Raw genomic sequence first — 12,840 nt, 5'->3', positions numbered from 1 at the left:
ACATGCTGTGGACGATCGCTACTCATAGCAGCTGTTATAGTCAAAGAGTGATCAGATGTGTTCACCTCCTACAGAAACTTCTAAATGTTAATTGGAACACCAAGCTGCTTCCCAAGCTTTGATTTCACCTGCATGGAAGAACTTGATTCCTGGCCCATGGAACCAGTATTTGAAACTCCTTTTTATTTCTTCCTCTTCATTTTTTCATTCATTCACCAATATATTGACATTGGGTGACATGCTGCCACCTTCAGAATTTTTCTCTCCTGATCTCTTTCCTTCACCTCAATTGGAATTCATTCTTTTCATCAAGTCAAAGCTTGGACAAGACTGTTAGACTTTCTGGCCTGCATTTAATTAGGAAGTTAGGTTCTGCTAAGACTGTGTGTGAGGAAAATTGGAGGTAATGGCTAAGGTGTCAGAAGTGGAGACCTGTGAGTCAGAGAAATGGATTGGGAGACATTTTTACCCATAGTGTTGTTTGCAGCCATGTAACTAGAGCAAAAAGAATTTAAGCAGGAAGAACACGCACATGTAGGAACAATAATAGACAAAGAAGAGGAAGCTTTAGTTAGGAAGACATAGGCAGATGTATCCAGAGTCACAAAGATGTAAAATGCAAATGAAAAAATAATAAGGAAACTTGTTTATGAATCATAAAATGCTGTAATAGGGGGCGTTTTATGCTCATTACAAGAAGAAAGGTCTTTAGTTTTAATATGAACAGACTTGAAACTCTGAACAGTGGCTATAGGAAGGATTTGGCTAAAACAAAGAGGATATGAGCAGTAACAGTATTCACAGCATACTTTAAAAACAAATCAGTTGCTTAGGAACAAAAATTTTTCTGATGTCAGATCAGTGAATAATGAGGACATGGCGTCTTCAACAACGTGTGTGATATTTCTTGAAATTCTTTTTAAATGTAAGGGCCGACAATGCCAAAATAATCCCTAACGTGTGTTATTAGAAATAGAAAAAACATAAAATTAGCTATTTGGAATCTATCACAGAAGAAGAATTAAATGTTAAGGATTTTCTGCACGTTTGGGGAAGGATATCTGGTATGTGTAGTATGTACTAGTATATGTGGACGCTTCATAAGGCTGATTGCATCTGCATCATCAAATGTTTGCAAGTAAGAAAGCTTAACAGTATTTACATGATTGTAAATATTGGATGATTAGGGGTTCAAGCAGGACAGTAGTGTGGATATTTCTAAAGAAGATTCATATATGAGTTTATGTAAGACTAATCAGGGGCTAGTTGTTCAGAGCAATCTGGAACAACTGCTGACAGAGAGCCTTTGTAAGCCTAGGAACTGATTTCTTCTCAGTGTTTGATGATTCACCTTTCACTCTTGGTTGTGTTTTTTAGTTAGTTTTTTTTTTTTTTTTTTTTTTTTTTGTCATTCTTTAACCTGACTGATCCTTTGTGGAGATCAGACTGTTTACCACGATGAGTAAGATGATTCCACCTTCAACTTTTGGTGTCTTATGATCCACTTTTCATTTTATTCTGTCCATGCTGTCCTTGGTTAGCCTCATCTTTACACTTCATTGTTATTGGGCCCACTTTGCTTCCAGTCTTAGATTTTTCTCCTTTTTATTCCTCTTCAGTGGTGCTTACTTAGGCAGCCCAACTTGAGCACAGGGTAGCAGAGAGTTAGGGGTCACCAGCAAGTTTTCAGAAGTTGCTGTTCTTATCACTCCTACTTCTGGGATCTTCTCTTGTTCTTCCTGGGCGCAGAGGTGTTGGTGTTAATTCCCCCCTGCCCGCCTTTCCCTAGAGTCCGTGCGTGCTGGTGCCTCCTACAAACGGCAGAATGAAGGAAAGCCAGAAAGAGGTGAGTTTTGAGCTAGATTTGATTTGGGATTGTGAAGGGTGGGGGCCTTGGATGGATAGAAGTAATGGAAGTGGGGAAAGTGCACAACTGCTCCATTCATCCACTTGCAGAACCAGAGCTGACCAGCAGTGGACTCAGGTTGTAGGCATTGAGAGAATTTGGGGTGGTTTTCTGTGCAAAGCCTCCCGGTGAGAAGTAGCACCTCATAGGAATTTGAGATCTGCATGATATAAAAAAGTCATTGCCAGATTGGACCTGACACAGTAAAACCAGGGGATTTTTATTTACCTTTTCTGTGCTTTCTGCTGTCCTCTGTATCATCCTTTTTCTTTATCCTTTGCTTCTCGCATGTCCCTCCCCTTCATGTAGCAGGCATATATGAATATATGTGAATATATGATACACCATCTACCCTCCCCTTCAGCGTCCTTTGCTTCCGCACCTGAGATGGGTTGAAATCTGCTTACGCAGCTGAAAATCGGGAAAGATCTTGAGACTATATTTGGCATCTATCTGGCATACTTGCAGTGCTCATGTCTTGTCTGTAAAGGAGAAATGCTGAGAGATTAACAAAAGTTTGTGAAAGGTTTTTTTTCTGGTGTCTTGCTGCTGTGGTCCAGAACTGAACTTACAGTTATGCCTTTAATTAGAAAAATGTGCTGTGCTGATTGATCCAGCTCCTCATTTCTTTTAAGAGTTTGCTGAGGATGTCATGCATCCTATGGGTAGAACAATAATTACCTTTTCACTAAATTTTTGAGTGTCTCTCTTTTTTTTAAAGGATTTGAGCAAGATAGGCCTTGGATATTCAGAAGTGAATAAGCTATGATACTTACTCTTCTGGGAGATTTTAGTGCAAGGGGACAGCCAAACACTCACAGAAAGATGTGGAATTTGCCATACCTAATGAAGACTTAGTAGGAAGGAAAAGACTAAGTAAGCCATTTTTGCCAGTCGTAATTGGGGATGTAACATTGGTATCATTTTACTTTTGATTTTTAAGATCCATAAGAACTTTAGAAAACTTCTTAATGATACTGCAAGTTAAAAGACTCGAGGGGTCTGTCTTTTTTAAGACTAGGTTGCAACTTAAGAGTGGAATATTACATTTCAAACAGGTGTTTGCAGCCTTGTCACTGATGGCTCTTGAGGCTTGACAAGCTTTTACCATGTAAGGCTGCCCTGCGCTTCTTTGGTGTGTCAGCGGCATTCCTGGTCTGGACATAAGTTGTGCCTGTGGCATTATCCCAATTGGGAAATGCAAAAGTATATCCCACATTGTTGCCACATAGCCTGGGGAGGTAAGGGTAGTGGCTTGAGAGGGCTTTCTGTGTCTCTGGTACCTCAAACAGAGCTGGCACTACTTCTGCCTTAGGTCGGGGAGACTTTCAGCCTCCAGGCTGTTACTTAGTTTACTTTTAGCCTCCAGGCTGTTATTTAGTTTATTTTGACCTTAGCAAGAAGAGCTTAAGAGGTTTTTGACTAATGCTGGCTTTGCCTAGGTTTCAGTGTCATTTTGTGTCCGCTTTTGCTCTTGACTGCTTTTCTGACCTTAATACATTGTCCGGTTTTGACCAGCTTCTGTGTCACTCCAAACTCAGTGCCACTTTCTTCCCCTGAATTGAACTTGTCACTTTTCTTAGCAATTAAGCATTGTTTTCTATTAGTAACAGCTCAGAGTTGTTGTTAAACTGACTTCAATAATTTTGTTTAAATCTATTTTTAAAACTGGTAGGGAAGAGCACAAGGGACTGTGGTGATGGGTCAGGGTGCTGTGGTGGTGGGAGAATTACCGGGACAGCACCTGATGAGAGAAACCAAATACTGTCCAACAATCAACGATGACATAAGAAAATTAATTAAGAAAATATATGTACATAAAAAAATTTTAAAACCTGAAATCCTTAAAATCTGTTTTCTGGCCTAAGTTTCTATTAAAAACAATGGTGTTTACATATAGCACCACGTGAGTGTCAGTAACGGGTGAGTGAAGGTAGCGGCTTTATGTAGAATTATTTATTAACCACTTAATAAATATTTGGGTACTCATTTATACCAAGCACTGTTTGTGCTCTGAATGATAATTTTCTAGTTTTTATTTTTTAAACTGTCCAAACTTTTCTGGAGTACCTGCTAAATTTTCTACATGCCTCTGACTTTGAGCTACCATTTAACCAACTAGTTCTCTTTGGTGGCAACTATAACATATCTACCTTGGACTTTGTGATGTATTAAAACATAGCTTTTAGGAACTTGGAAGAGAAAACATTTATGATTTTAAAATATTTTTGCCTTTCTTATAAGTGCTCCATGTTTGCTAACTAACTAGCTTTGGTATGAACTAGATTATGTGATGGCCACTGGTTAGAGGTTATTTGAAATTTTTGTGCCCAGGCCCAGAGAGAGAGAGAGAGAGAGAGAGGTGGATTTAGATGTTAACAGAATTGATTTAATGATACAATGAAGATTTCTTTGCTGAACCAAGTGTATGACTCCCCTCATTTATTCAATAACAAAATTACTGTAATTGGAAACAAATGAGCTAGAAAATTGCATTTTGTATTTCTTATGTAGGTAAAGAAAGGCCTGTTCAGGCATTGAAAACATCGAGAGACACTTCACCCTCAAGTTCTTCAGCAGTTCCTTCATCAAAGGTTTGTTATGTTTTAAAATCAATTTAAAGAGGAATTACAGAATAAATGAGACTGTTCAGTCCAGCAGTTTTATTTTTTTATGTCTGCATAATTTGCTGCATTTAAAAACTTGAATTTTAAGTAACCACAACTCGAATGTAGTGACCAGAGTAAATGAACAGTGTTCTTATTGAAATTTTTCCACAGGTTATGCTAAAATTAGCCCTTATTGTGGTCCTTGCTCACCTTGACCAGGTAGAAGTGACTATTAAGATGGAGCATGTTTGATAGACTGTGGGGTAGGTTATAGGCAGAGGCCTGACATTCACTGTGTAAATAGTGGTTTCTGGATGCTATAGAAAGTATTTTCTCTTTTTAATTCATATAGAAATCTCATGATATAAATAGGCCTATATCCCCATTTAATATAAAAGGCTTGGAAGTTAATATTCTCAAACTGTTTCACTAGTGAATTGTCCTAAACATTGAAAGAATACCAATCCTTCTCAAACTCTTCAAGTCATGCATTACCCTGACACCAAAAGCAGACTAGGACCCTACAAGTAAAGAAAAATTACAGACTAGAATCCTTGGTGGATGCAAATATCAGCAATAAAATATTAGCAAACCAAATTCAACAGCACATTAAAAGGTTCATGAGCCATGATCAAGTGGAATTTGTTCTGGATACAAAGATGGTTTAACATCTTCAAATCAATCAATATGTTATAAAACATAGAACAAAATGAAGGATAAAATCATTATCATCCAAATAGAGACAGAAAAGCATTTGACAAAATTCAACATCTGTTTACAATAAAAATGGAACAAACTGGATATGGAAGGACTATACCTCAACATAAAAATGCTATTTTTGACAGCCCTACAGCTAATATCATGCTTAATGGTGAAACAGGGCAAAGCTTTTTCATTAAGACCAGGAATAAGTCAAGAGTGCCCACTCTTGCCACTTTTAATCAACATACTCCTGGAAGGCCTGCGCAGACCAGTTAGGCAAGGAAAGGAAATTAAAGACATCCAAATCAGAAAGGAGCAAAGTTTTCTATTTGCAGATGACATATTACATACAGAAAACCCTAAAGAATCTACCAAATAACTTAGAAATACACAAATTCGGTAAAGTTGTGGGGTGCAAAATCAACATACAAGTCAGTTGTGTTTCTCTATATACCAATAATTAACAATCTCAAAGAGAAATTAAGAATGTGATTCCATTTACAATAACATCAAAAAAGAATAAAATACTTAGGAATAAAATTTAATCTAGGAGTTGAAATATCTGGACCCCAAAAACTATAAAACATTGATGAAAAAAATTGAAGAAGACACAAATAAATATTATGTGCTCATGGATTAGAAAACTTAATATTGTTAAAACATCCATATTATCCAAAGCAGTGTGTAGATTCAGTGTAATTCCTCTTAAAATTCCAATCTCATTTTTCACAGAAGAAAAATCCTACAATTTCCGTGGAGCCACAAAAGATCCCAAATAGCCAAAACAATTTCAAGAAAGAACAACACAGCTGGTGGCATCATACTTTATGATTTCAACTCTTATCACAGAGTTGTGGTATTAGCATAAGACAGATAAGGAACACAATAGAGACTTCAGAAATAAACACATGAATATATAGATGGCCAAGGAGTAAGAATAGACAGTGGATAATAGGCAATCTCTTTAATAAATGCTGTTGGGGAAATAGGTAGTCACATGTAAAAGAATGAAACTGGACTCCTAATTTACACCAGATGTGGAAATCAGTTCAGCCAATTAAATACTAGAATGCAAGACCTGAAACCCCAGACATCCTAGAAGAAATCATAGATGGTGAGTTCCTTAACATTGATCTTGATAGTGATTTGTTGGATTTCACACCTAAAATAAAGGCAACACAAGCAAAAATAAACAAGTGGCACTAACTACATCAAGTTTAACATCTTTGCACAGCAAAGGAAATCATCAACGAAAGACTAAACAATGGCAGAACATGTTTACAAATGTATTTGATAAAAGGTTAATGTCTAATGTATACAAGGAACTCATACAAATCAAAAGAAAAAGTCCAAACAATCTGATTAAAAAGTGCAGAGGAACTCAATAGATACTGTTCCAAGTGGAAGCACAGATAGACAACAGGCGTATGAAAAAATGCTCAATGTCATTGATCATCAGGGAAATGCAGAGCAAAACCACAATGACACCTATTAGGAAGTCAGAAAGACAAGAGATAACACTAATTGGCAAGGTTGTGGAGAAAAGGGAACCCTTTTACACTATCACTGCTGTAAATTGTGCAGCCACTATGGAAAACAGTATGGCTATTCCTTAAAAAATGAAAAACAAAACTACCATATAATTCAGCAAGCCCACTTCTGGTTGTATATCTAAAGGAAGTTAAACGAATATCTGCATTCCTTGTTTGTTGCAGCATTGAACACAGTAGCCAAGACACTGAAACAACCTATGTGTCTCTCGATGGATGAATAGATAAAGAAGATATTATCTAAGTGCATTTTGGAATATTAGAAGGAATTCCTGCCTCTTGTGATGACAGCATGGTTGAAGGGTATTAAGTGAAGAGGTCTGACAGAAAGACAAATGATGTATAATCTCATGTATATGTGAAATCTAAAAAAAACCAGATTCCCAGAAACTGATGAGTAGTGTCCAGGTGATTGGGGAAGGGAGAGAATGGGAGATGTTAGTCAAAAGAATACAGACGTTCAGTTATGAGATGAATAAGTTACGGGTCTCTACCATGCAATATAGTGATTGAAGATAATAATGATGGTAATAATATTATAGTTGAAATTTGCTGAGCGATCTTAAGTGTTCTCACCACAAAAAAGAAATAATTATGTGACTTGATGAATGTGTCAACTAACACTATGTTTGTAACTATTTTGCAGTTTAAAAAGCAGGTATGTCAAACATCTTTAAAGACACATCCCCCAAAGCAAAAAAAGTGAAGGAAAAGATAAACAGCTGGTACTACATCAACCTAAAAAGTTTCTGTACAGCAAGAGACACTAATCAAAACAGACATCCTACTAATTGGGAGAAAGTTTTTGCACACAATACAATTGTAAGGAACTGATCACAAGGATCTGCATGGAGCTCACACTACTCAACAAAAGCAAAGTAAACAGTCCATTCAAAAAATGGGCAAAAGAGCTAAAAAGACACTTTTCCAAAGCAGTGCAAATGGCCAACAGATCTATGAAACAATGTTCAACATCTCTTATAATCAGGGAAATGCAAATCAAAACCACAATGAAATACCACCATACACCAGTAAGAATGGCACATATTAAAAAAACAGGCAGCAACAAATGTGGAAAATAAGGAACTCTCCTACACTACTGGTGGGAATGCAAAATGGCCCAACCACTGTGGAAAGCTGTGTGGAGTTTCCTCAAATTATTAAAACTGCAGCTACCATATGATTCAGTGATTTCCTTCCTAGGAATCTACCCAAAGGACACAAAAACATTAGTCCAAAAGGAAACCTGAACTCCTATGATTAGCACTATTGTAGCACTATTTACAGTAGTTAAGATCAGGAAACAACCTAATGCCCCCAAAACAGATGACTGGATCAAAAAGTTGCAGTCTGTGTGTGTGTGTGCGTGTGTGTGTGTGTATAATGGAATATATATTATATATATAATGTATTATATATTATGATTATATTATATATCATATATTATATATATAATGGAATACTACTCAGCAATCAAAAGAGACATACTCATGCTATTTGCAGCAACATGGATGGAGCTAGAAGGGATTACGCTCAGTGAAATAAGCCAGAAGGAAAAGGAAAAATGTCGGATGGTTTCACTTATAGAAAGAATATAGGGGAACCATATAAGGGATCAGAAAAAAAATAACAATAATAATAAATAAATAAATTAGCAGGCAACTATAAATCAGAGACATTCTGTGGGGCTGGGGGAGGGAGAGGGATCAAAACGGGAGGGAAGAGCACAAGGACTATGGTGATGGTTCACAGGTGAATTGGTGTTGGGAATTTTTTTTTTTTAGATTTATTTATGTATGCAAGAGCTGGGGGTGCAGGCCAGAGAGGTGGGGGGTGAGAGGATTCACCAGAGACAGAGTGGGGAACAGAACAGGCAGACTGACCAAAATACACTACTGAGGGGAGCAGCAGGCGAGTCAGGAGAGGTCTGCTGCACCATGTGGGTTGCTCCTTGGCCGGCCCGGGATCAAATTCATGCTGCAGAGGCTGTGGATCACTTCACAATGTGGTGCTTAACCCGTTGCGCCACCAGGGAGGCCCCAGTGGTGGCAATTTTATGGGAAATACATCTGAAAGGAGAGAGTATACAAGCACATATTATACAAAAATGTACAATGGTGTAAAAAATATATATAAATTAAAAAAAATAAAAATAAATATTTACCTCTTTTAGAATAGGCTCAGGATATAAATAATTTTCTCAAAGACAAAGCTACTCTTACATCATCTTCTCATTCCTACCTTCCCAGCATCCCCAAGCTTGTTGAAAAGATGATGTGTTTCTTTTCTTTTTTCCCTTTTTTAAAAATGATTTATTTATTTATACAAGTACTGGGGTACAGGCCAGATATGCGGGAGGGTGAGAGGATTCACCAGAGACAGAGCAGGGAACAGAACAGGCAGACTGACGAAATACACTGCTGAGGGGAGCAGCGGGTGTGACAGGAGAGGTCTGCTGTGCCCTGTGGGACCCTTGCCGGCCGGCCGGGATTGAACTGGCACTGCAGAGGCTGCGGACAGCTTCACAGCATGGCGCTCAGCCGCCTGTGCCACCAGGGAAGGCCCTGATGTGTGTTCTAATCATTAAAACTTAAACATTTGTGACGGTGCTGTTTCTGTTTTCTGCAGTGAGATGCTTTCACTGACCTCACATTCATTCTCCATAACTGATGTTATTTCTCTTCTTCTGTATCTACAGATACTAAGTACAGATACATTCTTTGTTTTCTGTGTCTTTGGTTTGTTTGGATTTTCAGCAAGAGTAGCTGTAGCCTAATAGTGTGTGCTGGTGTGCAGGTGGCTGCAATTTCTCTGCCTCCAAGGGAAAAAAGAAAAAGATGTTTTTGCAGTGACTTGTGTCTTTAGAGTTTTCTTTTTTTTTTTTAATTTATTTATTTATGCATACAAGAGCTGGGGTACAGGCCAGAGGTGTGGGCGGGTGAGAGGATTCACCAGAGACAGAGTGGGGAGCAGAACAGGCAGACTGACTGAAAACACTGCTGAGGGGAGTAGTGGGCGAGACAGGAGAGGTCTGCCATGCCATGTGGGTATCTCCCTGGGTGGTTGGGGATTGAACCAACACTGCAGAGGCTGCGAACAGCTTCACAACACTGCGCTCCACTCTCTGTGTCACCAGGGAGGCCCTTTAGAGTTTTCTCAGAAATCTAAGGATTCTAGAATGCTGAAATTTAAATGAGAAAGATTGTTGAATTTTTTTGGCTTCAGTCTTGTCATAGTAAAGGTGCTTTACCGACCTGAAGAGTGGCTTGTTTTTCTTCTCACATAGAAACCAAAGAAAAGTAAATGGTACCTACATATCTCAATCACTGAATATTTAAATTATGGTATACAATATATTCATTTTCTGGGAACTAGAATATGTTAGGAGTTTGTGGTACTTGTTAAAATATATTAAGTGGGAAACAACAATAATGGATTTTAAATATTTGATGGTTCACTTAAGTGTTTGCATTTTGTTACTTAAAATGGAATCTGAATTTCAGAATTTTAGACCTGTAATCATTTTAAGTATAGGAAAAATGCAGTCTCCTGTTTACTTTGTCCAGCGTTTCTTGGTAGTTGTGGGGAGGTTTATTACCTTGATTTCCTCTTTAGATGGTGGAGGCCTTTTTCTTTTAAATATTTTGGCTGCCCTCCTGTAGGAATACTCTTTCAATTTATTTCCTGCTATTAGAACCTATTTTCAAATGGGTTTTTCAAGTGTACAGATTGACAGGCAAATAAAAGGGAAGTGTTAACATGTAGAAGATTGCTTCCTTCTATCCTGGAGATAACTTACAGTGTTCAGTTTGTTTTTTGTCTATAACATCCTCTTCAAAACAGATATTAAAAGATAGGGTATAATGTTTGTTATTGGGTTTATTTGTATGTGTTTTTTTCTCCTGGCTTTAAAGCCTTTTAGCTCTATTAATAAGTAATAATGCAGGTATCACATCTCTTTTTAAATTCAGGTATAGTTAGAACTTTGGAGTGAGTAATGTGTATGTTTCTTCACTGACAGTGGAAGTACTCCATGTAGACACATTGTTACTGTCTTCCAGTAAATATTAAAATGGCCAGCCAGTGGTGTGGGGAGTTTATTAAACTATGCAAAGGAGGTTAAAGGCTTTTGTTATCTAGAAGAGCTCGTGTTCAGTCCCAGCTCAGCATTTGGTATGGACTGTGAACAAATTTGCTGCCAATTTCAAATTCAATTTCTTGACTTAGATGTTGGGGAAATAAGTCTATCCTTACCAGCTTCAGGGTAAGCTGAATAAAAATACTTCTTTGAGTTGTCTAAAAAGCGCTCTGTAAATGGTGGGGTACCATAATATGGGGACTTTTGCTGGTTCTGTCATCAGAGGAGGTAGGTTTGTAATCACTGATGTCACAGAGGTAAGAGGTGGGACATACTTGGAGATGACAGGCCTACTTGATGAAAATGAAACAGAATGGAATTGGAGAGATACCAGAAGGCCCAAAGAAAGATCTTTTCTAATTTTTGCCTTAAAAGTTTTATATTTTATTCTATAACATAAGTTTTGTGGGAATTATGCGGTTCGGATAACATCATTTTATTTCTCCATATTGACTTCATGAACTAATAGATTTTTTTCAAATATTTTTTAGTATGAGGAGGCAAGTAAAAGCAAACTGCCAAGCATCATACTTCAGACTTGCAGTCTGTGACCTCTTTTCCATCTTAAAATGGTGTTGTAAGTTACATATATAAAATCATCTACCTCGGAAATGACGAAACCACTTCAAACCCTGGTTTGTCTGTAACTCCAAATCTCATACCTTGTTTCAGTGTACGTGGTTGAAGAAGGGAAGTAGTAGTATCAAAAAATGAGATTTAGTGTATAAATTTTGTGTAAAAAGTAGGATTTATATAAGTAATCACAAATTTAAAAAGAGCATCTCCGTGCTTTTCTGTTATATTAGGAATTTACCTTCATGAAATTTTGCCAATATTCACTTCAATGACTATGATACAAAGTTGAAATCAATAAGATGTCTTGTATATTCTGAGTACTATAGGTATACTAGTTAATTGTCACTGTCTTTTACACCTTAGATAAATTCATGAAGTTTTATTTGCTGAATGTAAGAGGCACATCTAGTCTATAGATGTCCCAAAAAATTGCTGCTCAGAGAAATTCTATGTGGAATAGTTTTGAAAAGCAAACAGAATACACCTGTTCTCTCTATAAATTTGAAGGCTCAAATGGTCTTAAATGGTATACTTGTTAATGTATTTGAAGTCTAGGAACTCTCGACAGTTGTACCAGAGCTATTCTCTTCTTTTTGTTAGGTGTTAGACAAACCCAGTCGGCTAACTGAGAAGGAACTTGCTGAGGCTGCAAGCAAGTGGGCTGCTGAAAAGCTGGAGAAGGCAGATGAGGGAGCCTTACCTGAAATTTCTGAGTATGAGGTAAGGCACGATTTCTCCTTTATGTTTCATGTCTGAGAGTCGGGCTGGGTTTTAAGTCATAGGTGGAATATAATCCCCAAAATATATTTGGGGGGAAAGTATCTTCATGGATTATTAAAATCCACCACACACAGTAAGTCTGAAGATAAGTGACTGAATTCATTAACATTTTGTGTGTGAATGTCTTAGGTCACTTAGAAGTATAAGAATAGTGTATAAATATGGCATATAAAGAAAATCATTATTTAAATGCTTCTTTTAAGGACTTAGCTATTAAAAGATCTCTAGAAATCATGCTCTACCACTTGTCATGAACCAGTGAATTCATAACCGAAATCTAACTAGACCTGGGATCTTAATTATATTTATATTGCATGTTATACTCATAAATATCCCAGGAAATGAAATATAGATTCTTTCAGTTCTCTGTGTCCTTTGATGAGTCGAGTGCCAGAAGATGAACCCATTATTGGGGTCACAGTTCTGTTTACGAAGTGTTTGTGCTAAAATATCCGAACATAAGCTTAATATTTTCCATATCATGTAGTTCCAAGGGCAAGCAGAATTTGCTATTAGAGTAATTAGTTTGACATGATAGGCAGAGAATATAAACATCTCTATCACCATGGTTTTTCAATA

The 12,840-nt window shown here is 37.3% G+C and overlaps 1 protein-coding gene across 8 annotated transcripts in view; it reads left to right on the top strand.

Moving 5' to 3' along the window:
- The window catches only part of PPHLN1 (periphilin 1), a gene marked incomplete at both ends in the record, with an annotated part of 97,853 nt that overhangs the window by 51,587 nt on the left and 33,426 nt on the right, over positions 1–12,840 (top strand). For 2 of the 8 annotated variants that reach the window (XM_084255363.1, XM_084255361.1), the window contains 3 exons: positions 1,790–1,846; positions 4,421–4,500; positions 12,082–12,201. In XM_084255363.1, the coding sequence (XP_084111489.1) occupies positions 1,790–1,846; positions 4,421–4,500; positions 12,082–12,201 (257 nt within the window). The remainder of the gene's footprint in view (positions 1–1,789; positions 1,847–4,420; positions 4,501–12,081; positions 12,202–12,840) is intronic. The other 6 variants (XM_084255365.1, XM_084255362.1, XM_084255360.1 and 3 more) reach the window with 3 other exon arrangements.

This window comes from Talpa europaea, assembly GCF_964194135.1.
Source record: "Talpa europaea genome assembly, chromosome: 15".
Lineage (NCBI taxonomy): Eukaryota > Metazoa > Chordata > Mammalia > Eulipotyphla > Talpidae > Talpa > Talpa europaea.
This window is presented reverse-complemented; position numbering and strand designations above follow the sequence as displayed.